The 16,064-nt window shown below is 37.6% G+C and overlaps 1 protein-coding gene across 5 annotated transcripts in view; it reads right to left on the bottom strand.

Moving 5' to 3' along the window:
- Positions 1 to 786: 786 nt before the first annotated feature.
- The window catches only part of LOC130408954 (ankyrin repeat and SAM domain-containing protein 1A), an 89,153-nt gene continuing 73,875 nt past the window's right edge, over positions 787 to 16,064 (bottom strand). For 4 of the 5 annotated variants that reach the window (XM_056732482.1, XM_056732486.1, XM_056732483.1 and 1 more), the window contains 10 exons: positions 10,679 to 10,777; positions 10,036 to 10,182; positions 9,674 to 9,781; positions 9,174 to 9,341; positions 8,951 to 9,088; positions 8,789 to 8,860; positions 8,221 to 8,307; positions 7,502 to 7,639; positions 6,604 to 6,780; positions 2,484 to 5,752 (listed from right to left, as the gene is read on the bottom strand). In XM_056732482.1, the coding sequence (XP_056588460.1) occupies positions 5,642 to 5,752; positions 6,604 to 6,780; positions 7,502 to 7,639; positions 8,221 to 8,307; positions 8,789 to 8,860; positions 8,951 to 9,088; positions 9,174 to 9,341; positions 9,674 to 9,781; positions 10,036 to 10,182; positions 10,679 to 10,777 (1,245 nt within the window). In that variant the 3' untranslated portion in view covers positions 2,484 to 5,641. The other variant, XM_056732485.1, reaches the window with a different exon arrangement.

Genomic DNA, 16,064 nt, shown 5'->3' with positions numbered 1-16,064 from the left:
AGAATATCACTGTATATTTTACTGATTTAATACTTTGGAGCAACATAACAGAATAATTGTCGAATTATTGTCTAATTGTAATATCAGTTTTCTGTAAAATTAGACCTTTTTTTTTTACTTCAATACATCCCAGATGGCACGGGTTCACCTGAAAGATCTGGAAAACATCTGCTGCGTTACAACATCTTAAAAACTGTGTGAATCATAAACATCTTACAGACATCTTCTGAAAGTTTATATGATATCTGACAGCAGACATCTCAGAGAATGTAAATGAAGACATCAAATAGACGTCTTTCACATGTATGTGTGCTATCAGGGTTGTGCGTAGGCGTTCTTACCCTGATAGCACACTCCATGTGGTAGACGTCTATATTTACATCTACAATATATAGTTTGCTCATCTGCAATACTTCTCCGAGACTTCTGCTGTCAGATGTCATATAGACATCAAGAAGACATCTGTAAGATGTTCATGATTTAAAATGGATGTGAAACGGCTCTTTCCAAGATGTTTAGCAGAAGTTTTTACACAGCAGATGTCTTTCAGATCCAGATCATTAGCAGACTTCTTACAGACGTCCGTGTGCTGGCTGAAAAATTAAGTCAAAACCCAGAGTAAATATTAATTGCGTTACAAATAGCAGTATTTACATCATATAGAATTTCTTTCATTTGCTGATGAAATGTAAATATTAATTGCCCTACATATAGCAGCATTTACATCATGTAGAATATCTTTCATTTGCTGCTACATTTTCATCAAATAAACACAAGACGACAAACTGGATACCATCTCTTCATTTATTGGATGTACAATTATGAAAAATAATAATCATAAAAAAGACTGGAAGCCCAGGATTATGTACAATCGTTCTCTTTGATTCTGTGGCAACATCTCTCAAACATTTCATTGTCAGTCTCATGCTCACTCGCAAACATAATATGTTGAGCTTTAAAAAGACTTTCCCCTCTAGATATGACAAAAATATGACCAAGTAAACAAACCAACAAAAATTACATACAGTATTACATACATATACATATATATATAGAGAGAGAGATATCTATAAAAGCAGAATCATTCAAGTATCAAAAGACAGACCACCCAGAATTATTTTACAATTAAACATTGTTTATATTTTAATCATTAAGCCGCGGATATAATCCAAACTATCACTGTTGAATTTTCTAACGTGATTAGTTGTGCAAACACTGCTGCTGTTACAGGTGCTAGCATTAGCATCTGCCTGTACTTAGCACTGTACCCATTTTTTATGTACCATGTTAAAAAAAAAGTGGAAATTAAAATAAAAAGTACCAGACTTAAAATGCTCATAAACTAAGGCTAAATGCTTACAGGAATATTTTCCATCTACACATCATATTGATGAATTATCTACACACAGGCCTAAGGACATTGTTGCCAGAATGAATATGCATGAATGTCTATCTCTGTTATTTTGTTAAAAGATGTTTTATTTCTAACCAACCCTGCTTTCTGCAACGTAATCGTTACAATGAAAGACAAAAAGTTGCATTATAAACCCTTACATATAAACAACTCGGTGTTGTTTGTAGTGTCACATTAACATCATTTTGTATGAGAAATCACAGTATACTTGTAAAAGTGACAAAATATACCAGGATTGGACTGTGCCATTCCCATCCCAAAGCCTTTCGATAATTAAAATAGTGTACCGTTACATGGCATTGTATCTCCTATTTGTCTTTCTGTGATGTATACAATACCATTAAAAGATGACGTTCAAATTCTCTAACCCATATGGTTTAGCGTTTCAAACTTAATGTTTAACAAAACCTTGGTTGTTTGACTTAAAATACTGACAAAACCGATTTATAATTCCTAGGATTTTATGGATTTACCTTAAACTGCTAAAACATGACAGGACTATATTCAACCAGTCAGTGTTTTCCTAAACTGAAATCAGTGTTTCTAACTTAAACTAGTTTTATCTTCCAAGTTATCAGGCATAATATGAGGTACTACACTGAGATGAATTGGCATCGGTTTAGACACATCTTGCAGGTCTGTAGAACAGCATCAGTTCACAATGAAAAATAAAACAAAGCTCGAAGATAATCTAAGCAATGATACAACAACACTGGCTCTTGCCCGAAAATACAGTGATGGTGTGTTTGTTCTTCCAGTGTTTGAAAAAACAAGTCTTTGACCTGAAATCTTATAAAAGTGAGATTTCTTTTTTTTGAGGATGAGAGGGTTTTGTTTACTGAGAGTAGCGTAGTGGACGGGATACTCTGTGTCTGTGTTCGGCTTGTTTGTGTTTAAGAGCCATATGATGGACGCAGTGAGTTTGCTGTAGGTTAGAGAAGTCACACACACATACACGCACGCACGAACACACACACACACCAAACAAGTGATGTTTTATCCAGTCATGCTGCCACTGGCATCCAACTTTTTCTGTCTGTTTGGCATCCAACACAGTTGTCAGCTACAGAAAAACACATATACAGGGATTAAAATAAAGCAACAACTAAAATGTAAAGTTTGGATAAATGATAACATTTACAACACACATTGGAAAAGAAAAATTAAGAGGAAGGTAAAAAGCCGCGGCAAACCCCTTGGACCACACTTTATTAAAGAAGGTTGACACAGAATTGCTGAATTAGGGTAAAATACTCCTGCTATTCATATTTCTAACTAAATATTGACACTAACCAATTTTAAACCCATGTTAAATGATATTTTGCTATCTGGGTTGTGTTGGCACATACTTCAACAGTCGGCGGATTCAAGTAAGCAATTTTTTTAATTTTGTGATCCAAGGGTGCCAGGATCATGTGAAGGATAAAGGATTTTGCATGACAACAGAAGAGACAGAATGACGTGTAAGAGAAATAAAGACAATGAAGAAATAAGCAGCAGGTAATAAAGGGTGACATTTGTTTGGTTATGATCTTGAACACTTTTCTCATAAAGGTCTAAACTGTAATAAACAGCAGCAGATGTAACTGACAGACTGTCAGCGTGTCAAGGGTCTAGTATTTAAAGTCTCTGTGTGCTACATATTTGTAAATGCTTAAGCACCCATCTCTTGTGATCACATGAGGATTAAGGCTTGTGAGAAATATCGAAACACATTTCCACCTTCAAATCCCAGGACAGGAACATGAAAGAGGGAACAGCATTTCCTATCCACGTCTCAGATCGATATGCCCTGACACTCTTGTACACGTGTTTGACACGACACTGATATGAGACGGCTTATTCAGCAAGTACTTGATACAGTCACTGATACACAGTCAACACTATTTCACTTTGACGTGTTGGCATCAGACACATCGCGAGCGTGCGGCCTTCTCAGATACTTCTGTGATTTGGTTCAGACGTTCAGGCCCAGCCTGGTCTGATTACTCAGACGTGAGACAGCACTTCCCATCACAGTGTTAAACACAAATCCATATTTTGGCAGCAAAATAAAAGGACATTAATGTAACAGCTTCGAAAGTCCCATCTGGATGTAAAATACAGGACTGAACTGATTTACTAGAGGTGCATAGTAACAAAACAGGACTAATTATTCATCAAGTCCTCACAGTCCATAGATTTAAAGGAAACAACGACTAAAAAAGCTAGAATCTCTGATGATCTACTGGCACTTTTCATGAAAAGGGTACAAAACAGGGCTTACATTAAGAGACCGTGAAACAAGGAGCTTAACCACGCAATGTTTGCCAACCTCAAACAAGTTTTATGATTGCTTTCAGCTAAAATGCTTTTTTACGAACTACAGAAAAAAATTAAAATAAAATGACTATTAAAAACTGTTTCGATAATTATTAAAAAAAAACTTTATTTACTTGTATGATTATTTAGAACCATCTGTTTATAATAAAACCACTGAAATAAATAATAGACCTGTTCATTTTATTTTATACTATTTGTAAATGAAACACATAACCTACAATAAACCTACAATGTCAGGATCTTCCCTGACACTGATATCACAGTGACAATAGTCTTTTTTTACGCTATTTATTTTACTAATATAATGTTTTTTGTATACATGGCACCTATATCCATAATGAATGGGACAGAGCAAGCAGAAAACACCCAATGGTATGAACTTAAACAGTAGTTAATGTCGGCCAAAACACATTGTACGAAAAAACTTTTTGTAAATTGCTTTGGAATTTTAAAGAGATTGTTACAAAAAAAACACTCTGTAAAGTCTGCAAAACACAAATTTCTCCAGCGTTCCCTGGAAATACTAGTCCCATCCCAATAAGGCTTTATAGTTTTAGATTTATAAAACCATGTTACCTGAATCTGAATACAGGTTCAAATGAACAATTCAGAAATAAACCTCAAATATCATTACTTAACATTGTAATATAAAATGGGCAATAGAGTTATAGTGTTTACGCCAAGAGTGAATTGAATTATTTGTGCGAGTAGATTAAATATAAAGTCAATGCAAAATTGCAGATAGACGTGAATGGCGCAAACTGGGCATGCGACTGCCGCGATCCTGCGATATTCATTTAAATCGCGTCTTCAACGTAAATTGAAACATTTCACATTGATTGCCATATTTGCGCAAAGAGCTTATTGACTACTACCGTCCTGTGTTAATTCACGCAAGTGAAGTGGAAAACAAATAATCCTGTGAGTAATATAGAGCGTTTGATGTGAACACACAGTTATAAACAATGTTAGGTTACTGCTCAGGAAGGTCTAGGTAGTTTTGGACTAAACCTAAATAAGTCCCATAAATTAAAAAACGATTTGACGAAAATATTCTAAATCATGTGCGAGAGCGTATTATCAATTTTTTTATGCTTCTGTATTACGATTATTCAAAACCTATAAGAGAAGCTCAAGGTTCTCTTTCCAAAAAACCCCAAACATTTGTGCCTTTATTGCATTACTAAAAGGGGCACCAGTTTGTACCCTACTCATTTAAAGTGCCTCATATATCCTGTGATCTGATGCTACATATTGGCAGAACCAGTGGTTTTTAGCTCAAAGGGAGGTGGACGACGGTGACGAAGTTCTTCATCAGTTCCTCACTGTGACTGCAGCCAAAGTCTGCTGGAGAAGCACCAGAACAGGGAAAAATAAAGGAACATTAAGAGAAAAAATGTTCACTATCAATGATGAATGGAGAATCCATTGGACAGTGTCAAGTAGGAAATTTTCAACATTTAGTTTTTTCAGTTGTGAAGAATGACTGTTCTAACCGAGATGATCTGGTCATCGGCACAGTTTGACTTTGGTTTCAAGCCAGTCTGGATGAGACTACATGTGAAAGATGCTCCTAAAGTGAGCGGCATAGCTTTACAAACTTAAAGGGCTACGACACGACAATCGTGAAGACTGAGGAAAATCTGTTTGTGAAGGTTTCTCTGGGCCGGTGTAAGCCTCAGGAAAAGATGGTTGGACAGTATGAGCAGAACCTCAGCAGGACTGTGTGAGACAGACAGAGTTAAAGGAGCAGGTGAGGGAGAAGTTGGCTTCATGTACGGAGCCGAGAGAGAAGGAATGAGATCGATCATGTCGACGAGGGAGATCAGAGTCTATCTAGAGAGTGAAGGCACAGAGCGAAAGAAAAGGTGAGAGGGGAGGAGCGTGGAGGAGAGGATCGTCCGGTCAGAATATGGTGGTCTCGTACTTGGTGCTGACGGTGCGTTTAGGATCTTTAGAGTCCAGGACCCAGGCGGCGCTGCCCTGACCGTGATTGTCCACATCCATTGCTTCCACCTAAAACACACACACAAACATGCTGACTGGATGTGCTTAAGAATTGATTGCAGTGTTGATTCAGATCAACATGAAAATAATTAGCATAACTTAAATGTTCTCCAAGTCAGTTCGAATTAAAGTGTCTGATAAATGCATAAAGGTAATGTAATGGATCATAAGACATGTTATTCTTCAAATGACCAACAGGGGGCTCTACAACACTGAAAGAGCATATTGTAGTCCAGAATGCAGTTGAGAACCACCAACATAGATGTAGTGTTAAATGTAGAGCTTGTTGACTTGCATAAAACTCTGGAATACGTTTTACATTTGCATTTATTCATTGTACACTTTTATCCAAAGCGACTTACAAGTAGGAGAGCATATAAACATTTTGTTTTAGTAAATTAGCCTTTATTATATATATATAGTGTACCACGAAACACCAAAATTTCTTTTTAGAAAATACACCCATTTAAAGCTTACAGTCTCACTTGTATCTGCCAATACAGATCAATACTTTTATATGACATCACTCTGCACTTCAGCTTGTCATCATGGTGTGAGTTAAACTAAACGCTAATGGCTATTTTAAAGGGGGGAGGAGAAAATAGCACATTAATCTTATTACATTTCTCCAATATGCCCTCTGGGATTCATTCTTTACCCTAGATGCAATGCATCTGCCACCTCCTTAAAGCACATGAGATGCGGTATTAAAACTCAGCTAACACAAAGTATCTGAAGAGCCAGAGTTGGCTTTCATCTGGAACATTTCTCACGTTGGCAGCAGGCATGTGGTGCCTTAATATGCTGCACTCGAATGCAATGCACTGGACTTTTTTAACCATGTGTGTGTGTACTCTCACCCCTGACTTGCGCATACTCCCTCGAGGTTTGGGGACGGGTCGGCTGCTCTTGGTCTCAATGATTTCTGCTCCCCCTGCAGCGCTCTGCTGTTGTCTGGTCCTCTGGGCCTGCAGTGCCAGCTGATAGGCCACTTCAAACGCCTGTCCCAGTGTCAGAATGATCTCATAGGTCAGGTTCTGGCAGTGGGGCGGAGACGGCGCAATTAACAATGATGATAGGACGCTTAAACCGTTATTATAAATAATATCATTGAGTTCTCACAACGGTAACAATCTTCCGATGAAGGATCTCTAATACCATCATCAAGAGTCATACATCAATAATCTTTGCCATTAAACTGCACTTATGATACATAGATAACACGCTTAGTTACAGAATGTAATGTGAGAAAGAGCAAGTACTTTATATAATTGTACATTAGACACTGAGTTACAAGAACCATATGTAAGTTGTAAGCCAAGGGAACTTGTAAGGCACTTATACAGTAGTAATGGTCCGTGTTTAGCGTGCAGATCCACAAGGTTGTAATCCTTCAATTCATCTATCCATCCAACACTCTTGACTATAAAAATACACCTCTGAAACTTTATATAAGCACGCAGAAGAACATTTCTCGGCTTTAAATAACTGTTACCATAACAGACTACAGTAATTGCATTTTTTTGGGAGCCCATTATAAATGATTTAAGTACGGCTGTATAGATTTAAGTTAATGACAGAGATGAGCAAGCTTGTGTACATCTGTTAGACAGCTATGTGATCAATGTCACTGCTGCTTACAACTACTCCTGTAAAATTCTTCATGATCCTATTAAGAGTTCTGGCAGAAGGCCAGACACAATCTCCAGCACTGCACGCGAGCGCATCTGACATCATGTGTTTGTTTGTTTGTCTCACCACGTCTACGGTGCTGAAGACGTGACAGTAATGATGACTGCTCTGCAGGTCTTTAGTGATGTAAGCGAAGGTGCAGAGGTCTTCTGGGTCCTGAGCTGCACACGAAATGTTCCTGATCTCATGTTCTGCGATGATGTTCTGGACACAAGAGACCAAAAAAAGAGTTTCGTCAACAATTGTTATAATTAAATGTAGACCAGAAAAAGGAACATAACAAATACAACCGAGTACTTAAAATCAATATTGAAAACTCTCCCCTTACCTTAGAACAAGTCAAAACTGTTAGCTTATATTAATGATTTAAACGTTGAGCTTTTGCTTTCAATTCAGTTTTACTTCTACCAACTTAAAGATTAATAACCTTCCATTTTATGTTTCAAAAAGATATAGAGATATAGCGCAGCTTTAGTTGTAGTGCTAATGCAATCTTGTCTTTTCTGTATCAACTGATCAGATTCATATTAAATCAGTGTCTCATGAAACACATCATGTGATTTTGGTCACATTAGGCTTAATTTAATGCACACGGATGTCTGTGTTAAAAAATGCAGCAGCACACAGACACCCGTGACCTTTAGAAACGCATAAACGCCAAAGAGCAGCCAAGAGTCACTGAATAATTCCTTCAGCAAATATAGTTCTGTGAGCCACAGGGCCTTTAGTTTAACAACTGACTGTTTATTCGTCTGTTGAAGGAAAGAGCTGGATGATGTCATCACCTTGTTGGCAGCATCAATGAATTTCACACCCTTGTATGTGATGGAGAGGACGATGGTGGGGATCTTCCTCATCTGCTCTGTCGACTTCTGGGAGAGCGAGAGAAAGAGAGCGATAACGAGTGAGACAGAGAGAGAGCGAGTGAGAGAGAGAGAGTTAGAGAGACATGGTTAGATTTGACACCAATAACAGAAAGAAGGAAATTCAGTCAAAGCATGTCAGGGTCACATTTTGCATTTAGAAATTATACCTCACATAAAGATAATGTTGTTTTTCATTTATTAATATATATATATATCACCAAAAACAACCTCTAAAGTGCAAATCTGCAATCTATTTGGCACAAACAGGCCGCCGAGTGAAGAAGCCCATTTTCCACTTCCTGCACAGACCTTGTTAAAAGGGGTTTAAATAATAAAAGTGATCTTTTTGTGCCCACGTACTGCTGCAGAAGACTCGCACGGGTGGCATTTTACCCCCAAAGCAATGCAAAATATAATAATATCCTCCCAGTGTCCTGGTGTGACTGCTCACAGCAGAGCTTCAGATAAAGAGTCTGTGAACACCTACCCTCATTTTAGCACAGGCGTCCTGCGTTGACTCCGTTCCTCGAAGTTCTTTAATGAGCATTGAGCCGAGATACTGTAGAACAAGTCAAATTTTAGATAAACTTACAGTTCACAAACACAAACGACTTCAGTGCATAAAGATCTACAAGAGAACTGTTATTACATTGGCCTCATATCCACACGATTCAAAGATGAGCTTTTCAGGTTGATGGTGCCAGTTTTGGACCGGCGTGTAAGGTGCCGCCAAACTTGGGGGTCGTAAGGTCAAGCGAGGTTCCCGTTGACGTTCCTCATACCTCTCCTTAAGAAAAAAGGGGGAGAGAAAAACTTTCGTTATAGTTTGGGTACCTTCAAAAACTCTGCCAGAATCGTGGATGTAAACTCACCTGTGGTTGTGATCTGTCATTGGGCCTTTGTCGGGAGTTCAGGTCGTAGTCAGAGTCGGGTCCTTTCCTCCTCACAGAATCTATTGTGGGCAGCAGAGGATCCATTGAGCATGTGTAGGAGTCCGAGTGACTCAGAGGAGATGAACTTTGTGACACGAGATCCTGACACTGAAAAATAACAAGAAGGTGCCTCATGAAGCGATCAGAAACCAGAAGTGCTGATTTAATTTGGCATCAATGAAGAAAACATATCTGGGATTGGAAACACAGTCCGTTCAAGAAACTGTACTGTTGTTTCTTCAAGCATGCGGATATAAGGGGCAGATATCTACATGTCATGTGTATTTAATATATGTCCATCACAATGTGTGTCGTACGGTAAGGGAATGCACAGATGCCCAGAGTCAGAGATCCCAAGATGAGTAAAAAAGCATGAGACACCACCATCGAGTCTTCTAAACTAAACTCTAATATACTACTATTTAGTATACTCTACTAACTCTGATCTGAGAGAGGCGGGGCGGTTTGACCGGAGGTTCCTCGTAGGGCCGTTCGGCTACTGATGCAATAATCCGTTTCCTGTGACCCAACAGCGTGATCTTCAGCACCTACATGAAGAGAAACACAAAGAAACAAGAGAAATGATTCATTTGACAGCAGCGCAAGTATTCGGTCCAATAACTTTGGCATTAATAATTCAGTACTTCAAGAAATTAAATCCTTTCCTCAAACCAAAAACGTACACAATTGTTTCTCTTCATTTCAAGCTACATACAGGTTTGGAAACACCCCTTCACACCCTCACTGTAAAATGTAATACCGTTGAAAAATACTGCAGATGTTAAAGAAATATTGGTCTTACATTAACAATCTCTAATTCCCAAAGGTTCTTCACACACTCAAGTGTGCGATAGCCACGGGACAGGAAGTTGTGCAGATATTCCTGAAGACCCAGAGCATCCAACCAGGCAGCGAGAGATGTGCTTCCATCACAACCCAATGCTTTCACCTGAATAAAACATTAAAACAAACTGAATAGGACACAATGCTAATGTTCAGATGACAAACCCCAAATAACAGTGTGTTTATAAAAAGCAAAACAGACTGTTGAAAAGTGTACTGTAGATTAACTTACTCTATTTCCTATACATTTCAGATTGTTCACATGCATTATTTGACAATACATAACAAATGTAACTTTGGATATAAGTTTATATTTTAGCATTTTCAGTGCATTCGACCCTCGACTTGAATTTGTACAAATGTTGCTCTGAGATGGTCTTACGGACTCATTTTTTTCTCATTATTTGGTCTAAGTCATCCAAAAAAACGATGTATTTCTATTCATTTCATTTATTCAAAACATTTAATTAAACAAAACAATATTTAGTTTGTAAGAAATTAACATGCGCTCAGTTATAGAATTAAGAAACCCTCATATCAAAAGAACTACTTTCAAACAGTAGTGTAGATGTACTATTTTAGCCTGTAATGGGATGACCAACCTTTGGTAAAGAGCGAGCAGAATTCAGGATCTTTCTCCGATGTCCAGGATCCGTGATGCCAATTTCCTTCAGATCCTGTTCTTCCATGACATCACTCCCCTACAAAAACACACACACGTAGTCTACATAAGTACTTTTAAACCATATAAAGAAACGTGAAGACACTGCATTATATAATATAAAGTGGAAGTCAATATATTATTTGATTTCAGCATTTCAGTCTAAAGTTTAATCTGTTTTCGAATGCATTTGTATCCCTTGGTTTTCACTGATCGTGTTTTGGTGTCTGCAGCAGTTTAGAGGTCAGCGGTCACGCCTAAAGGGTTTTTGATGTGCTCTGCTTAATAATCAATTATACTAAATTGTACCAAGAAAGCCCTGATAAAAAACACAACAGCATGTGTGTCTTTATGTGTCTCAGTGTACAAGCACAATGGAGAAAACCCCAAATCAATTTGAGTCTCGAAAACGTTCTCTGCTTTCAACAACACACACATACGGTTTATTTTTTATGGGCACTACATACGGTTGAAAAAGAGGCACCTCAATGCCGTCTGTGTGTGAATGTGTTACACAATTCTTTGATCAATGTCATATAACACTAAACACAATAAATGTAACCGAAGAAGCAACTGAGCGATCGATGCAACCGAAAGTGGAGAAAGAGATTGGGTACAGATCCTGTAGTGATGTCACACACACACGTGCATGCACACACGATTTTCCCATCAGTGTCTTTGTAGAGCTGTGTTTGTGTCAAGCCATTACTTGATCCACAATGTGTATTCTGAAAAAAAACATTCACATCGATGGAGCACCAGCTGTCTTTATGTGCCCATCAAGAGTCAATGTCATTTAAAACATAGAAAACAAACAAATGAAAAGAAGGAATAACAAAACAAACACAAAACAAAATCATTCACATTTCTAACGTTTACTTTTTTTTGATTGTTTGGGTGGCTGTAATGCATTAACAAGTGAAACCCATCTATAAGTACATCTCTCTATTGGCAGCTTGTGACGTCACTGCTTGCTCTCAAATGACAATATGTGATTGAACGCTGTGGGGGGCAGCTTTGTCGTCACACGTGGCACATGGCTTAAAGGGGTCATGACATGAGAAATCTAAATTTACTTGATCTTTTGACATCAAGAAGAGGTCTTGGTATCATTAATACATCCTGTTTATTTCATTGCTTAAAACGTTCGGCTCATCAATAACAAAATCATTTTTGAAAAAGTTCTCCGGTAAAACTCCGGTAAGACGAATAAGTGCCCCTCAAAATAAAGTGTGACCGCATTTTTTTCTTGGTTATAAAAACTATGACATTCTATACTTTTTGTAATTCTCAAATTATTTTACAGCCAAAGGCAGAGTTCATCTATTAATGCATACAAGCCTTCATAGACAGGGATCCCTTTAAAAGGGAAAACTTTAACTAAAAGAATTTAAATCAGGCTAGAAAAGATCATTAACTTCATTGTGTGTTCCGTTCGCCTAAAACTTTAGTCATGTTAAATCTACACCTCAAAATAAAAATAAAGTCATGACTCTTGTAACAGAGTAGTTTGTACCACAATAGAACTGTGGTTTGGTTCTCTTAGTTCTTTGAGTCAAAACAAAAAGTGTATATTTACATGTTTAGGCTTGGTTTCACACTGTCAGCCGAGAAACTACAAAGCAAGCAAAGTCTTGTTTTTTTAGGGGCATATTTTGTTATATGACCCTAAAAATTGTTTGGTTAGTTTAGATGTCTTTGATTCACAGTGGGTTCTTTTCTCACTTTTTAGGGATCTAGGTCTCCTTGTTGGTGATTTTCATATGAAGTGCAACAACAGAGCAATTGCAACAGAGTTCGATTTAATCGATCCAAACACACCCTAAACATATTGATCGGTTGTATTATTTTCAGTGTGAAAACACAGATGAGAAATCACAGAATTTCAGCAAGCAGAAAGGAAATGGTAGCATGGATGATCAAAACAAGCCCACGAAGCTGCAGATGTGCTGTCACCCGAACGCAAGAAGCAATGCTCTGATGGATATATCGACAAAGACACATCCCTGCTTTTTCATTCAGTCCTTCATCACTCACTCCACTCACAAAGCATGAGGAATCTAAAGCACTTTCAGTCCGATCCATTCATTCGTATGATAAAGTGAGAGCGGGTTGGGCAGATGGGGAATAGGCTTAAGTTATACTGCCCAAATCATTTAGAGTGAAGAAACGCCTGCCGGCTGAATGCAAAGAGCATGTGCTGGATCAATCTCTCCCTCCAGCCTCGATTTTAACTCTATAACCATCTCATCTTTTCTCATTAAAGCGTTTCAGTGTGGTCGGAAATCACACACACACGGTTTATACTTTTACAGACAGGATTATGTGACAACTGACATTATGAAAGAAAAGAACACCTGATACAGTAGCTGTAGCTTTTGCCTCTATATAGCCGTCTCTGTTTGAAACAAAAACTGTGATATTGAATGCTTGGGTGCTAAGCACCAATATTTAATGTGCGTTCCCATTCCTAACCATAAACAGATAGTTCATAACTATAAATGGATGACAACATTTATTCACCCTCATACCGGTGTGTGATTCTTTCTTTTGAGAGAATCTTTAGATAAAGGTCTCAGTGGTTTTGTTCATACAATGGAAGTTGTTTGCTTTTCCAATTTTTTTTAATATCTCCTTTTGTGTTGTGCAGAAAAAAGAAAGTCATACAGGTTTAGAATAAAACGAGGGTGAGTAAATAATACAAATTTTCATTTTTTGAAAATAAATGATCCCTTTAAGTCTGAGCGGTAGTAATACTGATGTATTTCTTTAGCAAACACTACTGTTAAAAGCTTAAATGACTCAGAGCTCAGGAGACACTGGGGCAGAGCCAAACTTCGCAAGTAAAGAACGCTTCCTAGAGTTAGCCAATTTCACAAAAGCATTTGGGAATAAAACTTTGATTCCAGTTGATGAGAGATTCCTCAAGACAGTACAGGGTAAATTCAGCCACTAATAAACACATTTTAACAACCCAATTCCACAAGCAATGTAAGACCTATCACAGACCTATCACCAAACGGTGGTTTGGAACAGTGGAGAACTCATTAGAACGAAAGATAATCAATATTAAAAAGATGCTGTAGTTCGATTACGATAAATAGGTAAAAGTGCAAAGCTTAGCACAGCTGCTTGAGCAATGGAAAATCAATCAAGAATCGCTAGTCAATCAGCAATCGCTAAAGACTGATGTTTCTCTGAAGAACAGGTTGAATGCAGTGTTTTGTATATCCTTGCCAGTCTTTACTCATGTGCAGTAGCAAACTGGAAATGCTGTTAGTTGGTTGCATATAAAGACAGCAATGAAAAGAATGGCATCATCCTATTTTGGGGAAAGGTTGACCTATTCACAAGTAATAAACTACAGACGTATTGGATTTGGCCAATACTGAATAAATGTGTTGGTAGTCATATTGAAGTCAACATAAAACTGTCTTCCCTAGTCATGTTCCTTTCATAATCTTAAGAACTGACTTCATGTTGACATTAATGTGATTAGGTATGTGTTGTATAGAGTACAGCATGTTGACTTGAGTGTGTGTGTCTGGACTTTTATCTCAAAAACGTCTGTATTGTGAATAACTGAATATTCACAATACGCTTTGCTGGCAACATAAATTTAAGCAAATAAACTTACCAAATACTGTGATTAAAAAGGAACAAAAAAATGTCCCATAATGCTTAATTACATGAAATATGGTCTAAAATTCCAATGAAATATATATATTTCAGTACTAGTCAAAATACTTACATTAAATTAGAAAGGGCTTCTTACTGCAATACCCCAAAACATTTCATCTGTGATCACAGAGGATCGTCATCTTTTGGACCAATTAAAAAGTAATGCAGGAGACAAAGTGGAAGAGATGGGGAGATGAAATGAAAGGTGATGTGGGGCAGGAATGCCATTCTGGAAAGAAACTGTCAGGTTGCTGAATAAAAATCGCCCCTTCTCAAAGCGAATAAATTCAGAATGACCAAAACCACTGTGTTTGGGAAAACAAACAATGTTTATTATTGGAACTATAACTGTCAGGAGCTCTTTAATATGCATGAAACTGAACTGGTTGAAGACGAGATGTGAACTGCAAAAATTGTATCTTTGCACTTAGATTAACCATCACTACAAAATATGAATGTGGTGTAGAGTAGAGTAACATTTTCCCACTTCAGATCACTGGACAATTCAAAAGAAGTGCTTAAGGAAATACAAATGTTACACTAAACATCAACGGCATTCATAACCCATTTCACTTCTGTCATGTCAAAATTTTTAGCAAAAACAGCTAGGATTGAAAATTATTGGACTATAGCCCCATTTTGGGCCGACTTCAGGATTACGTCACAGCATTAGCTGGTGGCAAAACAAGAGGAATATTGGATGCGGCCAACACAAACCAGAGTCATTTAAAAGAAGACACTTTGGGCTACGTTCAACATGTTATAAAATCGTTATAAGTTGAAACGGTTAAAAAGAGGTTGAGGTACATTGAAGTATTTTTTTGTTGCATAACACCTTTACCCACCTAATCACAACACAGTGAACAAGTTAACTTATTTTTCACGCATAAGCGCATATATAAGCTAAATTGTCAGCAGTTAGCCAATGACCGGAGACTAAATATTAAGGAAACAGTTTTCGGTTTGTGTTTCTACTGTTTCATAAGTACATTAGTAGAATTGGGGAGAGAAAAACAGTAAGAAGGTTCATGTTATGTGTCAGGTGTGTTAAGTAGTTGCATTTGCTACCGTTTGCCACTGTGAGTACATATAAGCATCTAAACATGTATACGCTATAAGTTTCTATTGACTATACACCACTTAGATAGTAAATCTGATTTTCTTAAGTCATTGTAAAAAAAAAGTTCTTAAAAGATGCTTGCTAGTGTTATTAAAGCGGACAGGGGAATCTTTCAGCCTTCACCTAAGCTCCGCCCACAAAAAGAAAGAAAGAACAACATGTTTTGAAGTTCTCAAGGAATGTACAGCCGGACATTAAAAACAAAGTCAGAGCTGTGAAAAATCTTCACCTGCAAAAGCACAGGGGAGGATGTGGAAACATGATACATCAAAAGAGGAAGAAGCTTCACAGGGATATTCAAACTATTCTGCAGCTAATAACCATCCACAGCTCAAGCTACTTAACACTCAATGCTTTTAAACAGTCATTTGAAAATGCCTGCCTCTTTCCATACCAGCTCCATGCTATATTCTTATAAAAAACATACGTGGATAAGAAGGTTTTTTCCTTAATAAGCTCAATATGTATGACAGAAACAGACCAGCATACAGGCACCTTGCAAATTTAAGCTCAATCCATTTCTTAC

This window comes from Triplophysa dalaica, chromosome 20 (genome assembly GCF_015846415.1).
Source record: "Triplophysa dalaica isolate WHDGS20190420 chromosome 20, ASM1584641v1, whole genome shotgun sequence".
NCBI classification, from domain to species: domain Eukaryota; kingdom Metazoa; phylum Chordata; class Actinopteri; order Cypriniformes; family Nemacheilidae; genus Triplophysa; species Triplophysa dalaica.
This window is presented reverse-complemented; position numbering and strand designations above follow the sequence as displayed.